We start from the raw sequence: 17,443 nt of genomic DNA, 5'->3' as shown, positions 1-17,443 counted from the left end.
GGAACTTTGCTCTCTTAATTTATTTTTTCTCCTTCATTTCCCCTCTGCTCTCCTCTCTTTCCGTGATCATTTTGGGACCACGTTTCCTCCCAGCCAGACCATTTTGCTCGGTTTGGGTATTTTTTTGTTGTTGATTTTTTTTTAATTTATTTTATTTTCAAATTTGTGTCTGCGGCAAGAAATCAGTGTGAAAGCCAAGTGATCTGGGAGCTATTGGAGGGGAGGAAGCGACAAGCCGTCTTGGGCGCTAGCTGCTCTTCCTACTGCAGGGGCCGGGGGGGCTGTGAGGGGCTGGCGGGTCCCAGCTGCAGACAAGGGGTGACTGTAGCTTTAGCCTCCTGGGCTCGCCTCCTCTGTTAGGGGGGCGAGCGGTTGGGGCTTGAGCCTTCTGCTCTGAACCTCCGTGGCAGGGGTCTGTCCTGGTCTCTCCTCTCCTGTGTTGGGGGGCAAGTGCCTGTGACTCCCCCCTCCTGTGGCGGGGGGCGGCTCTGCCCCGGGCTAGGTGCGCGTGTGGCTGCGGCTCTGTCCCTGTCCTGCTCTCTCTGCTGCTGCTCCTCGTCCCCTCTCCAGCCCCCCCTGCGCTTGTTGCTATGGTGTCGCGGCTCTGCGTGCTGTGGGCAGTGGCAGCGCTGGCGCTGCTGAGCCGGCGGGCGGTGGCGGTGGGGCCGGTGGTGCGGTGCGAGCCCTGCGACTCACGGGCGCTGGAGCAGTGCAAGCCGCTGCCGCCCGAGTGCTCCGAGCTGGTGCGGGAGCCGGGCTGCGGCTGCTGCTTGACCTGCGCCCTGCAGGAGGGGCGCCCGTGCGGGGTCTACAGCGAGCGCTGCGGGGCCGGCCTCAGCTGCCAGCCGCGCCGAGGGGAGCTCAGACCCCTGCAGGCGCTGCTGGAGGGCAGGGGGCTTTGCACCAACGTGACCACGGGCAGCAAGCTGAGGACCTTCCTGCTGCAAGGAGTAGGACCACATGTTCCAGGTAAGGAGACCAGGCTCCAGCCGTTCACTCTGTGTGTGTTTGTGTGTGTGTGTGTTGTTTAATGCCAAAAAAAAATGCCCCTCCAAAAAAAGTTTGATGCAAATCAATCTATCAATCAGTTGCCTTTATGCAAAAAAAAAAATTAGTTTTCACACACCAAAAACCAAACAAAAAACCACTCCCTTACTGCAAAAATGTTTCTGTTAAGCGCCACCCAAGTATTGCAGCCAACTCCTAGCGGATGGATTCTTAAACAAAACTCCAGCCTTGGTGCACTGTTAAGACTGACGTGGTAATTCATGCTCTTCAAAATAAATGGTTGTGTTTTCTGATCTCGTGGTCAAATCTAGGGCTATGTGTCAAGTTTAGGATCATTTGGATGAGGGATAGGAAAAGAAAGGTTCTTTAATCTCCGCTGTTGCAAAATCCTTCCTTGCAACAGAGGTGAGGATGCTTTTTAAAAAATATATGAGGGAGTCGTTCCCCCTTTGAACTGGGTGACTGAGGAGGCAGGTCTGCCAGGCTGAGATATTAAAAATGAGTGAATTGCTTATAAAATTCATAGAAAGAGGAAAGGAGTACATAGACAATGGGACAAATATTTTCCCAGGCTGGAAAGTTATTGACTATTTAAAACAAAGCATCAGAGGCTGGTAGTTTTAAAAGGGGTGAATACTATGGGGACACTTTTGCAAATAAACGATTGGTAAAAACTAACCTTTCCAGTACTCTCTTGTAAGTAAAACCATTTAGAGTGTGTTTCTTTAAGAGGGAGGGAAGGTTGGAACAATTTTTGTAAGCATGCACATTTTGCAATGTTTAGAAACAAGGAAAGTTGGGATTCAGATCAGGAAAGCACAATTAATATTTGCACAAATTTCAGTAGAGAGTTTACTAACCAATATCGAGGATGTAACATCTACTTCATAAGACAGCACGTTAAAAGGTTTGGCACGGTTGTTTTTAAAGCAGCGTGGAGTTTTTCTTTTGGGTTGCAGGCACTCTTTGGCTGGCCTCTCCTTAGCTGTGTGAGAGGAAGTGGCCGCCAGTGCTGCAGGAGCACAAAATGCCTTATTATTTTTGTGCTGCTCACAAGCAGTGACAACTTGAAAGAGGGAGAGTTCAGAACATGCTGAGTGAAGTTTTAAACCTCATTGAAACATATGGCAACATCCTTCATCATAAGAGCTTGATGCTGTTAACTCTACCTTAAAAGGAATCCTGGATGAGGGGGTTTTCCATACAAATGGGTGGAAATTGGCAACGCTAATTATCAGTTATCATTATTATTTTGTAACTGTATATATAATGAGGAAGGGAAGGGGTAGATGGCTCTGGACTCTCACTTCTGTTCCGGGTCTCTTACTAACTTCAGCCCTAAATAGTTAAAATACTAAAGCCCTACTCTTGCACTCCTTATTCAGACATAAATCCTGTTGAAGTCAGTGGGAACTTTGCCCCTGTGTATAAAGTGAAAAGTAGGCCCCTTCCTGGGAATACAAGTTGAGTGCTTAGTTTTCAAGAGGGAAGAAATCTGCTGAACCAATGCCATGCATAGTGCCTGCCTCTTTAAGGGACTACTAGAGTTTCAATCCTAAATCCAAGTTTCCAGTACAGATTCTAGCATACAACAAACTCTCAGAATAGGATCGAATCTGTTCCCACATATACAGATAGGTAGAATACCATGTAAAATTGTTTTTTGTCGTTAAGTTACAGCAAGTGCTAAAAAAAAGTTTTATATAGATTTATATTTTAAAATGTCATTTTAATGCCAGATTTAGAAGGCCACTAACTTCTAGTGCATGTTAGATCTTTCTGGCATTAATACAGCTCACATTTTAAGGGACTATTATAATATTATTAATAAAAGAAAAAAGCAACTCTCCCTGTGCTTTTTTCATGATGGCTTTGAATGTGTTAGGAATGGGTATGTAACTAACATGACAACAGCTCTATAGAATAAACTTATGCAATACAGTATGTCTTGACATTATAAAAAAATTGTAGTCATAGCTCTTAAATCTGATTTGAGAACTGCTTAAGAACAGATTGCCATGATTAATTATATAAACTATGAAGTGGCCATTGTAATCTGTTGGTTATATAATGCTTGTTAAAATACTTTCTAAATCTATATGTACATGGTTAATAAACTGGAATGGCTGCAAAATGCTATTGGGCAAATAATTTAGATTTAGGAGATCTAGATTATAATGTTCTATTGTATCAATGCTTCCAAATATTGAGAATGAGAAAAAAAATACTACTTAAAAAAAAAATGAAATTAAACCACAAAAAATATGTTCAAATACCGCTGAGAGTCTGAGTTAAACCCACAAAAGCCAGGAAATTCAGAGTTAAGACTTAAACTTCCTTAATCCATTTGCGCTGGGAGTTGGATTTTCCTGGTCAATTATGTCTACTGCCAGCAGTGGCTACACCAAAACCACTGGCACAAGATGTTAACTCTGATCCCTCCTCCTCCTCCCTGTGCCTATGTATTGCAGGGGCCTTAGTGCCATATGTGCTAAAATTGTTGGACTCAGTGGGATGTGTTAGGAAGGCTTTCAGTCTTAATCTGAATTTCTTGGCTTTGGTGCTTTTTAGTGAGCCTTTTAGCACTATTTTAATATAGATTTTATGCTTTAACTTTAGTATAGCATTGAAGCAACGGTATTAAAAGTAATCTGTGCCCTGAACATCAGTTATCATTTTACATTTCCAATGTGATTTCCCTTCCTTTTTTTAAAAAGTTCAGATGGCCTGCAGCCAGAGGGCTGAAATGCAGCAAGCAGTCTGACTTAACTGATAAAGAGAAATAAACTTTAAAAATATCTTAGAGGAAATGCAGCCATCTGCATTTACACTGGAAGAGTCCTGTATAGTATAGTATAGTATAGTATAGCATAGACACATAATCTTAAGTATATGGAAACATTGTGCCTGCACAATATTCTGGGGCACTTTCTTTTCTTTTACTTCTATGGAAAGTAGATAGAGATAGAAAATATTTTTAAACTCTTCTGACTCCGAGTGAAAAGCAAATAAGCAGGATGCTTGTTTTTTGATACTATGGAAGAGTGGATGGCAATGTTGTGTTCATAATCTGAAATGTGTTTCATATAAAAATAGAATCAAATTGGAAAATTCTCTATCAACTAAGTAAAATTTAACTTACCAGATTTTTGCAGTATGTGGGAGAAAATTAAGGCCCATAAAAATCAACATGGTAGTATTACTTCTATTTAGTAATACCTCTTTGTTAATTCCCTTCCTGGAGAAGATATAAAGAAGAGACATTACCTTACAGAATACTAACCATCATAAGACATTACAGGAATTCATTATTGTTACTAAGTGATAATAAAATCAGTTCTAGGACAGAAATAAATTATTTGAATTTTTTGCATGTCTTTTATTGGTAAAGTTGATAACAGATTTCTGGTTCAGATCCAAACTCTGGAAATGATGAAGTCCCAGTGCAAATCTGCCCCCTTCTGGTGAGAAAAAACTTCAAATTAAGGGAAGCAATTGGCTGTATATTCAGCTTAAATAGCAGTGGTTTAAAAAATCAAATTGATGTAAAGTATAAATGAAATTTTTCATACAATTAAGTAGAAAAGAAAGATGTATAATTAGTAGCAAACAACAGTGACAGTGGAATGACAGAGTTTAAAAGAATTACTAGGAGTTTACGAGATATTTCAATCATGAGAACATTAGAATTCTTTCTGTTCAGGAAATACAGACATTGCTGCTCAGAGAACACTATGACATTGAAGGCTTTCTGTGTTTTTTAATAAAAAAGAAAAGAAAAAAATAGAAACTTTTAAAATAAGTTATTGTGCTCCTAGGCTTAACTGAATTTCTTTGTTGAATTTATTTTATTTGAAGGAAATTCCAGTGATTCAGAAGAAGACCAGAATGCCAGTAGCATAGAGAATCAGGCCATCCCTAACTCTCACAGGGTGTCAGATTCCAAATCACATCCACATCACACCAAAATAGATATCATCAGGAAAGAACAAGCCAAAAATACACAGCGGTACAAAGTGGAATATGATTCACAAAGTACAGATACACTGAATTTCTCTTCTGAATCCAAACAAGAGACTGAATATGTAAGTATTTTTATAAGTAGAAAAGATGAATACATTCTCATGTTTCTTTTTCTTTTTTTTTGGCATGCTGTATTTGACAAGATAAATAGAAAACCAGATGGTGGTAATTGTTGTAGCCATTTAAGGAGTTCTGACTGTGTGACCAGTAAAACTATTGGAGATGCAAATACAGAGGGTCAGCAGGCCAGACAGATTACATTTGGAAAACACAGAGGCCTAGTGTTTGTTTTTAATCTGATTATCAATAATAAACCTTGCACAGTAAAAAGTTAATCTCACCTGTAGTTATCACACATGGGTGTGAACAGATTCAGAGTAGGTCTAATAACAGCTTGATTAGATTTGATTACCCATTGGCAAGAAAGAAAGGGTAATGCAAAAAAGAAAAAGGCCTTACATTCAATCCAAAGGTCTGAGTCTGTGCTCCAGGAAGCAAAGTATGGAAAGTGCTCTAGCATGGGACTGAGTACCAGCTTTTGACTGATTATCAAATGTGCCTAGTGCACACAAAGCTGTATCTAGATTTGTAGCGATTGCTCTGTCACACTGAAAATGTCAGCAGTTAATGACCACAGGGATAAGAGCTGCCACTGTTTCTTATTCCTTATTTACAGTATATGTGCAAGATTTGCAGGGCAGCCTGGGTATAGGGAATGTGAGCAGGTAAAACTATAATTCATGTACTGCTCTTGACAGACAATCTGGTTATCTTCATACCAGTGCCAACAGGCATACAAAATGCTGCTTGGGTATACTTTGGCACTTCATCAAAATATTCATGGGCGATCCAGACGTATCTTTCTTCTACAAAAAGAAGGCTTCAAAACCTATAAAAAGTAGTGAGTTCCAAGTAGAGAGTATATGGCAGCTAAGATAAATTAGCAATGTTGATTTTCCTGCATGTTCAATGTATTACTGAAGTCAGAGAAGTCAGACATTCCAGTTAAAGCACATCAGTGTCTGAGGGGTTCAGAATGTCCTTCTTCCAAAAAATAAATCTGTGTATAGCACAATTGTCATTTTAGGTAACTGTGAGGGCTGTTGATAGATTATGGGCCACTGGTCCAGAACTAGGGCTTCTAGGGTATGGCTACACAGCAACTGGGAGCAAGCTTATCAGTAGTCAGACTTGTGCTTGCAGGATTCAAGCTAGCATGCTAAAAATTGAAGTGTGGATCTTTCTGTTCATTTCTGGTCAGATCCATCACCCTATTTTTACGGAGGTTTTTTGCTGCTTAGTGCTTTTAATGTCTACAGATTTACTATTTTTAAAAATATAGGAGACAGGGTTTGAGTGAGAGGATTTCATTTGTGCTTTCTAAAACATGATCACTGACAGGGTCCCTGCCGTAGAGAAATGGAAGATACATTAAATCACCTAAAGATCCAGAATGTCTTGAGTCCAAGAGGATTCCATATTCCAAATTGTGACAAGAAGGGATTTTACAAGAAAAAGCAAGTGAGTAATATTTCTTGATCATTTCAGTAAGTGTATTTAGGCTTTTCCACATTGTCATCTGTTAATACGAAGTCAAATTTAACATTACTGGTAATGTTCATGTGCATTACATAGCACTTCACTGAAACATTGCTTCAACCCCAGTTTTAGGACTTGGTGGCATAGCACCAAGCCATGTCAGGTGTGGACAGTGTTTTTATTTGCTGTCGTTCCTGACAACAGATTAATCTGAGAAACTTCATACCCAATCACACATGGGTTGGCCAGAGCCCTGGATATCAGTGCCCATCAGTTTAAAAAAAGCATTACCTCTGTAATAACCCACTGTGCTAGCTGTTGGAGTTACCATATGACTGTAATAGATCAATGCTTTGAATTGTAAATAGCTGCTTAAGAGTTCCTAGAAGAACTGGATTAGGTCACATTACAAAAAGCAACTTGAGAAAGCCATATATCTGTCCTTTATACACCGCAGAGATCACTTCCAAAATCTATGTCGTGTTATAGTGAAAGTGATACACTCAGTATTTACTCTTCAGTAACGATGGTCTCTCAACCACTTTGGTTTTCCATTTGTGTTTGGTTACGAGATCGTGACCTTTCTTGACAAATGCAGACACCACCACAGCTATTCATGTCTTTGTTATCTCCATATTGAACTACTGCAACATGCTCTTCTTAGGCTGCCCATGAAGGGCTCTCAAGAAACTTTGGCTAGTGAAGAATAAATATCAGGGCCCTTGCTTAGTGTTTTTTCATGTCAGAACCCATCATTCGAATGTTTAGTAGATTGCAGTGGCTCTGAATTAGTTTCTTGGTGCAATTCAAGGTTTAGTTTTAAATTTACAGAGCTTTATATTGGGGTTCTCAGCTTTTTCATAGGCTGGATCACGTCTTTAAAGAGAATTTGTATTGTGGTGCACCTTCTCCCTCCCTTTCGTGATTACTCAGACCCACTTCTCCCTTCACATCCCTGTGGTAACCACAGCTTACACGAGAAAATAATAGTACAAAAGCATTCCATGTATTTTTAGCTGTCTTCTACTGTTTTTTATCAGTTGGAAATGAAAGTGAAGTGAGCAGCCGGCCCAACTTTGCTACCACTCATCCATGGACTTCACTTTAAGTCCTGCTGCTCTCTGTTGCTTGGATCATGGATTTCTTCGAGTATGTCTATTCTGCAAAAAAAACAACAACCCTGTGTATTCTTAACTTGATTAGCTAATCTGCATTAGCTAACTTGAGTTCAAGTAGCAGTGAAGGCACAGCAACTCGGCTTTTAATTTGGGTTAGCAGCTCAAGTTCAACCCCAGGCTGCCTCATAGGCTTTAACTCAAGCTTCTAACCTGAGTTAAAAGCCAAGTTGCCATGGCATCACTGCTGTTTTAACCCAGGTTAGGTAACATGAGTTAAGAACACACCTTTTTTCAGCACAGGTGTACCCTTAGAGACAGCCCTTCCTCTTATGTAGCATCTCAACAACTGAGATCAGCAACTTTTGCAGATTTGATGATGTGCACTCACAGTGGGGGCTCCTGGCTCTAGAATACACTTCTTCCACTGGTCTGACAGTGCCTATGTTTGTTGACCTTTAGGGCATGCTGCATAGCTCATCTATTCACTCTAGCTTTTCCTGAGCAGCTGGTGATTTTCTCAAGCAGGGCAAGTTTCTTTTTTTGGGTTGGAGGTCTCATTTAAGCTGGTGTGAATTCTTGTTCCATGATATTTTAACTTGATGTAAATTAACGTAGGGCCATATGCAGGTGGCAGTCCTCAATCTGAATTCATTCCAAAATGCCATTGATTTCAATGAAAGTTATTCAGTGGACTAAGGACAACACTGACCCTCAGAGTGGGAACCAAGATTGTGTGTTTGTTCCTATGACATAGAAGTGGTTAGCTTATTTAAAGCAATAGATATTTTAACAGAGTTCCAAGAGATATGCTTTTTGTTACATACTATAGTCCTTGTGCTGCTTTAGCTATTAAAGAAGACCAAAGAATATGCTCTACTTTGCCCACTTGCAGAACTTGTCTGCAGTACTTTTGTCAACTTGCAGCTCAAATTGTGAGCTCTTTATGGAATGGACTTTCTTTCTTCAGTGTTACTCTGTGCTAGGTGCTTTCCTGGGTACTACCATAAATAAATAATAAGATCCACAGGCACCAAAATGTTGAGGTGCATTTTTGAGCAATGGCAATTCTGCCATTGGGGAACCTGGGCACTTCCCCACTCCAAAAAATGATATTAAAATAAGTGTACCTTGATGTCAGTTCTAGTCATCATTCAAAGCTGTTCATTTAATAGAATAAGATGAAGATCCCATGTAAGGGGAGCTGCTTCTGCACTCTAAATTATGTAGTGCATGTTCCACCAGAAGCTTTAAAACTGCATCTGCTGAATTTCAGAGAGAGTTCCTGCACTACATTTAGTGGCCTATCACGGTGGCATCTATGGCAAAGGATTGAGGGGTAGTTTCAGATGTGCCCAGTCCTGCCAGATGCCTTGCCACATGCCTGTATGTCCCACTGGCTTCAATAGGAATTGAGGGAAGCTCATCATCTTGCAGAATCAAGCCCTCAATGAGCACAGGTGGAATCAACATGAGCAAATAGGTTACCTGAGTGCTGATCTAGTGCCAACACTTAGTACTGCTATCAAATTGTAATGCAGGCCTTAACTTTAGGGTAGGTGTCAAGGGTACAGTCTGCAGCTCACAAAAATGCAAAATAATATGTTTACAATATCTTTCTAAAATTAAATACCACAATAGATATGAGAAATAAGTACATATATAATAGATTGCACTTGCTGCCCTATGGAAAATGTAGTGATTGCCCTGCTTTTTGCAGCATAAATTTAGGTCTGATACTTTAGGAACTGAGAGAACGTATCTAATCTGAATAACATAAAGCTAGGTTATTGAATGAATTTCCTACATTGCTACTATTAACATCATTTAGCATTTGTAACTCATTAGTATCCACATTATGACAGAAGAATTCAGTATGTTATACTAGGAAATAGTAAATCATCCCTAAATAATATTATTTTCACTGTCCTATAAGGCAGGCATTTTTAATGATGGAAATATTGGCTTTCTTCTGGTACCTCTAAAGTAGCTGGATATGCAGCTCAGTGCACTATGGTGGCACACCACCTCCAAAGAATGCTTCCCCGAGAAGGTTAGCAAGGTGTTTGCATATTTTGTAAAAGTAGTTCATTCTTTACCAAAGCAGGTTAGCCATCATATCGGAAGCTGTGTGGTGTAATGGTTAGAACAGTGCGTTGGAATCAAAACTCCTCCAGTGTTTCTTTTTGGCTCTGCCACTGATATGGACCTTGATCCTGCAAGCTGCTCCACACAGGCAAACACGCTCATGCCTAAACTGATCCCCATTGAATTCATGGACATAAGCATTTGCTCATACAGAGCAAATTGCATGATTAGGGCCTTTTTGCATCAGCTTAATGTCATATTAGTACCCACCTCATAAGGTGCCGTGAGAATCAAATAAAATGTTAATAAATGCTCTGAGATCTTAAGAAAATAAAGGCACTTTGTGAGTGCAAATTGTATGTTTGTAGATAGATATAGATACAGATACAGTCCAGTAGTACAATGTATTTCAGCATAGTGCCAGGCTATGCAGTGCAGGGCAGAACTAACACAAAGAAACAATATGGTTATAAATAGGGCCCTACCAATCCCCCATGAAATCTGGTCTTTTGTGTACTTTTACCCTATACTATACTCCTTTATACTATAGCAGGGATAGGCAACCTATGGCACGCATGCCGAAGGCGGCACGCGAGCTGATTTTCAGTGGCACTCACACTGCCCGGGTCCTGGCCACCAGTCTGGGGGGCTCTGCATTTTAATTTAATTTTAAATGAAGCTTCTTAAACATTTTTAAAATCTTATTTACTTTACATACATCAATAGTTTAGTTATATATTATAGACTTATAGAAAGCGACCTTCTAAAAATGTTGAAATGTATGACTGGCACGCGAAACCTTAAATCAGAGTGAATAAATGAAGACTCGGCACACCACTTCTGAAAGGTTGCTGACCCCTGTACTATAGGGTAAAAGTATATACAAGTACACAGTGTTTCTCCAACGTAAAAGGGGGTCTCGAGCCTATTGTAAAGGGGTTGCAGTATTGCCACCCTTACTTCTGCACTGTTGCTGGTGGCAGCACTGCCTTCAGAGCTGGGTGGCCAGAGAGCAGCGGCTGCTGGCCAGGAATCCAGCACTGAAGGCTACACTGCTCCTAGTGGCGGTGCTGCTTTCAGAGCTTGGCACCTGGCCAGCAGCCGCCGTGCTCCAGCTATCCAATTATGAAGGCAGAGCAGAAGTAAGGGTGGCAATACCATGAACCCCCCCCCAACAGCTTTGCCACCCCCTTTTGGGTCAGGAACCCCAGTTTGAGAAACGCTGACTTAAGGGCTTTACATATTTATATTTTGCCATTTTTCAATAAATATTCATGCTTTGTTACAACTCTGTGAAATTTAAGATTTAAATATCTAAAATAGTGAAATTCAAGATTTTTAAAATGCTATGACCATGAAATTTATTAAAATGGACCATGAATTTGGTAGGGCCCTAGTTATGAAGGACCAGCATTTGTCTACAGATAAGTGATAGGTTTGGGATAAATCTAGTGAAGTATCATGATCATCTAGAAGAGCCATATAAAGTTTTTCATAAGAAAGCTTTCCTCTTCATGTTCACATGAACCACCTCTTTTCCTCACTGACTGGCTCTTCAGGAACATGTTGAATGCAGTTGTTCTTCATGATTTGATTTGTGGTTTTCTAGTAATTGACTTTCCAGACACCCTCGGGGGTAGTTTTAATGAGTGAGAGGTTTGCTGTAAAGGAATTTTATCTATCCAGATACATCATGTAAAGCAATTTAAAGTATTTATATTTGGGTTTTTTTATATTTAATTATTATTAAATCAGGAGCACGGGGAAATTATCAGATAAATGTGGTTGCCAATATGAACTTATCATCTTGCCAAGCCATGTGATGTACAACATGAAATCAAATAGGAGAGTCAGTGGTACTGGAAGCTACATGAACAGTTCTGAAAGGAATTCTGCCCTCCACTCTCTGTCCATTTAAATGAATATTTGTTATTTACTTTACTTTTCTTGCCCGATGCTTCTTGGTAAACATCGGTTTAAAGGTAAAACTGGACGGCTGGCTTCGTGGTTGTTCTAGAGTAGAGGGATCAGAGTTTGAGTCCCTAATTTAATTTTTGCTCCTAGATCCTCAGAACCTGGAAACATGATACAGAGTCATTGTCATCATGTCCCCTGGAAGTGAGGAGTGACACTGATGGGCTTTAAAGAAATCTGTGTTCAATCCTTAAGTAAATCGTGTAAAAGAGAGGAAGTGATAAAGAGGAATTTGGAGGGACTCCTCCAGAGCATAAGACCCCTTTGTTTATTATATACCGCACCAGATCTATTAGACATTGATCCCTACTTACTCATGCCTAAGTCATTTATGTAAGGTTGTACGATAGAATTGTGGTATATGGGTCTAGTTTCATGGTGGGGGAGTATGTCTGTCTCAAGCAAGCAAACAATTTTTGATAGAATTAAGATTCTCTAAGAATTATCCCAAATCCACATAAATGGCCAGCTTTTCAGTAGATGTGAATTGGCATAGCTCCATTTAAGACAAAGCTCCCCCAATCCTGGGCCAGCCAGAGGCCAAAATAACCTTTGCTATAAATTAGAGTTTTCTAAAGGCTGCTCCAAGTTATGCCAATTGCAGTCCCATAGGGACGACTGTACTGACCAGGAATTAAGTGGTGGCCCTTATGCTTTGCCATGTCCCTTCTGCACTCCGCTGTGGAGGAGACGGAGCAGGCATCTGGCCCCTCTGTCAGGAAATCCTCAGCTGCCCCATTTAGGGCATCATTCCAGCTGTTTTGCACTTCTGAGGCAGCACAAAGCAGCTGGAGCTGAGCCCAAGAATCTGGCCCCACTGGTATACACAACACAGAATAAGAGATGTCTTTTTGATATGCACTGTCTATCATTTCAGTTGATGTCAGGGCAAGAGAATGCAAAATATGGGATTTTAGAATAAAAACATCCCTTTTGGGCCAGATAAAACTATTATGAGAGATATGTTTGACCCTTGCCCCAGTCCTGGGCAGTCAGTGCAAATCCTTATTTTGAACTTGAGAGATCTGAAAAACATTTCTGTGTTGCTTTGGAGACAAAGCATTATTTTTGCTGCTTATCTCTAAGGCACACAGCAGATCTGAGAGTTTTGCCCAAAACAAGCTAATTAGAAGAAATGAAAGGTGGCTTCTAGCTGTATTTAATTCTGAAAGTCAGTGATGAGATTGTAGAAAATAAAATGACATTAAAAATGAGACCAACTTTTTAAACTGATAATTTGGTTTACATATGTATCCATATGTAATCAAAGTCAGTTCCTTTGAACCATTGAGATTTGTGCAGCACACTTCATACAGTACCTCTAAAAGCAAGGAGGATATGTTACAGTTATTAGCAGAGGTACAATCTAGTGGACTGAATACCAGGCTGAGAGTTAGGAAATCCTCACTCTAATTCTGGGCTCAGACACTGACTGTGTGTCCTTTGGAAAATCACTTAAGAATTTCTGCCTTAGTTTCCCGATCTATGAACTTGTTATAATAAAAGAGATGTGGACTGTGGATTAAATTATTTTGACGCCAAAGAGTTTTAAGGATTAAACGTTAGCACTTCAGTTAGGTCCTGATCTAATGCCCATTAAAGTTAATGGAAAAATTCCCATTGACTCAATGGGCATTGGATCAGGCTATTAATGGGCTTGTTAAATAATGTAAAAGGATAAAATCCATGTTGGATTCATGTTTAAGGACAACTGACTGAATGGCTAACTTGTAATTCAAATAAAGATAATCAGATAATTAGGCAAATTACTAATGCAGCTCTTTTTTCGATTGGCCAGTGATGCTTTTCTCTCTCAGAAAACAAGCATTTGTTTACTTTGGACCTGATCTTGCAGACATTCTTCTGGCACAACTGCCATTTAAGTGACTAAGATTGTTGCATGCAGTATGGCTGCAAAAGAAAGGTTCTGAAGAAGAGAAAGCTTTGTGTTATTTCAGCACGTGACATGATATTTGGTCTTCCTGCCCAAAGATATAGCAAGAATATAGACTTAGATAATCGTCTTCTGGCCTTTGGGATCAATGAATCTAAATGACTGCTTATTTTCAGTTAGAGTGAGTGCTCTTAGTTCATGTACCATAATAAACATGGTAAAAGCAAACATTCCTCAGGGAGAGGAGTCTGTACAGCACAATATCCAGCTTTCTGAACCGTGCAAGCCCTGAAAAGCTGTGGGTGACGTTCGCTTCATGGCAGGATGATGGAATCCAAAGAAAATTTTCCAGCGACGGAAACCCCAAAGAGATCTCTTCCCCCAAAAGTCCATAGTGAGGAGTTGTGGAGCTGGCTAGGGGTAGGGATAAAGGAGCAAATGAGCTCACCATGTTCCACAGTCTTCAACTAGCAGGGACTGTATGTGCTGCACTGTGCGGCCTTAGATGGGAAAATTAATGGCTCCTGGCTCATGGACCAATCAGCTATGTTATAAGGGTGAAATGGATTCCTATGCAGAGGCCTATGCACCATTTAAATCCTACTTAAACCTTGTTTTGAGGGCTTAATTGGTGCCTGCATAGGTCTTCTGCAGACTCTTTCAACATGGATAAATTTCATCCTCAATTAATAAAATACATGAGCTGGAAATGTACACAGCCCACCCGCCTGCTATGGAGGATGAGTTCTCTTGTTCCCTCTAAAGAAGGTGGAGGTAGGCTTCTTTTTTTGTGTATTTTTATTTTTGGTGGCAGAGGGCAGGCAAGGTCTTAAGGCTACGTGGCTTCTCTGTTCTTGTCCCTAGGTGACATATCTGTTGTAGTTGTCATCTAGCAAGAGCCTGGTAAATTTGTGCCACAGACTCTTTAAAATTCGTCACCAACTAAATGGTGGTCATTGTAGCTCTGATGAACTTGTCTCTGCAATAGGTCATTCAGTGAGTCTACAACCATAAAATCCCACAAGTCCAGTTGACATAGATTGTGACTCCATCCTGGGAAGGAGTTGACTGTCGAATGCTTAATATGACATTGCACGACTATTAGAGAGAGGTGCTTCCCCTTATAATAGAAGAAAACCGTCACAGTTACAGAGGTACCTTTCAGCTGGACTGGGCCTAGCTGGCGAATGTAATATGCAATATGTGATCAGGAACTATGTATGCTGCCTTAGATTCTCTTTGTAACTCTTGGGTGCTTGGTTTTCCATCTTTCCTGTACTAAATTATTATTTCTAGGGAAAGTTTTAGCTTTTATATAGATATATAAATAATTTATAGCAAAAGCATACACACACACTATGTATTACAATTTCAGGTTGGCTTGTATATATAACTAGTCCTGCTAGGCAAGTGCTTTCTCTAGAAATGATTTAGGTTATGGATTAATATGCAGGCAACCTTATTTATAGGAAATTATATATGTAAAGTTCTAATATACCTAGCAGTTGTTGAAGTGATAACTCTGTTGCAGGGTATTATATATCTGCTAATAAACGTCAACTACAGTACTGAAATGCCTTTGTCAAACAGATGCAAGCTGAGGTGTTATTGCTGCAAGTGCAGTCTCTGCCAAACATGTGCTCCCTTAGTATGACAAGAGTAATCTGTTGAGTTTTTTCCCAAATAAAGGACCTGATCCTACAACCTTTACAGTTGCAAGTAGTGTCATTGAAGTTGGTTTTGCTCAATAATGGACAACTGTGCTGTGTAATATCATGTGGAGTGGTTTATAAAGCTGCCTTTTTGTGCTTCTAAGAATAGTTTTATTGTAGGATTATTAGATCCCTAATAGTTGGCTGGCAGTAGAAATAAAATATCATTATAATAGTTTGTGCTGGTAATCGGAATTCCATTTACTCACAGCATGAGCAGTGTTGATTTGGCCATGTTATATTACTGAAGCTATCAAAGAGATTAGAATTAACTGGAACCCCTGCTGTACCCCAAAAAATGGTGCTAACTGAACCTTACATTCATTTTGTTTCAGTGCCGCCCATCCAAAGGCCGAAAGAGAGGCTATTGCTGGTGTGTGGATAAATATGGACAGCCACTTCCTGGATATGATGGGAAAGGAAAAGGAGATGTCCACTGCTACAACTTGGAAAGCAAATGAGGGGCTGGTGCCATCTCCTGTGGAATCTGTGTGTGGCAGTTCAACCCATCAGAGACCTTGGAGGGACTGGGGAAAAAGCATGGACTGCATTGGACTTGGAGTTACGAGTTCTGCCTCCTACTGATATTGGGGGATTCATTGACTCTATGGACTCTGCAGCTGCACCCTGTCACTGACACACTTCCCGCTTTCTATAGAACATAGGGAGCTCTGAATTCCCAAGTAAATCTGCACTATTTATCCCCAGAAAGAAAAAAAGGCACTTCAGAATGGATTCAGGGAGTCTCCACTGACTTTTTAAAATAACGGCCTGTGACCAATTTGATCCCGAAAGATACTGTGTTTTATTTTAAAGAATTTATAGATTGTAAGCTTGTAAAAATATTAAAAAAAACCAAGGATTTAAAATTTAAGCTTTTTCTATACAGGTCTGACGGGACACTTATCTTCACGGGTAAAATGTTTTATAAAAATCTCAAAGAACTTTTTAAAGAAACGTGTTTCTAAAATAAAGACATGGCTATTTTTTTCTGTAAAGTATATTATGAATATTCTGTTAGTCTGTATTTAATATAATTGTTTTTTAATAAACGTTATTTAAATGTAACATGTGAATACCAAATGTTACACATTCATTTTGGTGTATGCTGCTGAATCCATGCAAGTCAAAAAACAAAGGGGATTGTAAATAGAATGGCATATATATTTTTACTGGCTGAAGAAAAAGTTTCCTAAAGAGGCAGAGTTCCCTATTTGAAGTAGCTAAAACCATCAAAATAACTTTTAAATTAACCTTTCTGTTGGTTTTTCTAGTGTATACCTCACTGTAGTACTTAGATGTTAGATAAGCAATTAATAGTTGCATTGAAATTGACCATAAACGACTCTTCTCGCCTACTCGTTTCAGCTATTCTAACACAATTTTTTCCCTTCTTCCCTTTTTTAAAAACTGTTAACACTAGATATTCTACCTTCATTCTACATGAGGAACTCCTATTAAAGTCAGTGCCAAACATATACAGAAAAGAGGAGATAGACCTAAATTTTAGGACTCTTACATTGCATGGTCGTAACTTCCACTGACTTCATTGGGAGTTGTCTGCTTGCCTTTAAGAGCAGAAGAGTAACCATCCGGTTCTGAAAAAATATGTCTCTCTGTCATGAATTCACTTAGATTTTCAATCTGAAGAGAGGTTTTATGTTCTTAATTTGTGGTTCTTTCAAATATCTGGCATATGGCATCTATTGGAGTCAGATTCCCATTAAAATTAATGGGAAGGTCTACATGAAAATCAGTAGTGGGATATGGCCTATGGAATTGAGCATCTTTTCCTTTTGGGATAAGATTTGAAAAGTAATAATAGTTTATTACAAACTGCATATAAGTAAGTGGTGTAACTAAAAAAAAATCAACATTAATTGAATGTCCTATTCAATATTTAGCGAGTCAGGAATTAGGTAGTTTTTGTGACTGCACCCACCAGCCTTGTATTTGGCTTGGGCTATCTGAACAGCCTTACTTGCATCCCATGCAGTTTCTCAGTTTATAATCTTAACAAAACGATCTTGCATCATCATTAAAACTGAAATCCTAACCCAAATCCTAACCCAAACTCAGGTTTGTGAAAT

At 39.7% G+C, this 17,443-nt stretch overlaps 1 protein-coding gene across 1 annotated transcript; it reads left to right on the top strand.

The window, feature by feature from the left end:
* The first annotated feature begins 321 nt into the window (after positions 1-321).
* Positions 322-16,421, top strand: LOC112107987 (insulin-like growth factor-binding protein 3). The gene is made up of 4 exons (XM_024201931.3): positions 322-969; positions 4,867-5,093; positions 6,433-6,552; positions 15,689-16,421. Exons 1-4 carry the CDS (start codon positions 591-593, stop codon positions 15,812-15,814), a joined length of 852 nt encoding a protein of 283 aa, XP_024057699.1. The 5' UTR covers positions 322-590; the 3' UTR covers positions 15,815-16,421.
* The last annotated feature ends 1,022 nt before the right edge of the window (positions 16,422-17,443 follow it).

This window comes from Terrapene carolina, unplaced genomic scaffold (assembly GCF_002925995.2).
Source record: "Terrapene carolina triunguis isolate 2854851 unplaced genomic scaffold, T_m_triunguis-2.0 Scaffold179, whole genome shotgun sequence".
NCBI lineage: Eukaryota > Metazoa > Chordata > Testudines > Emydidae > Terrapene > Terrapene triunguis.
This window is presented reverse-complemented; position numbering and strand designations above follow the sequence as displayed.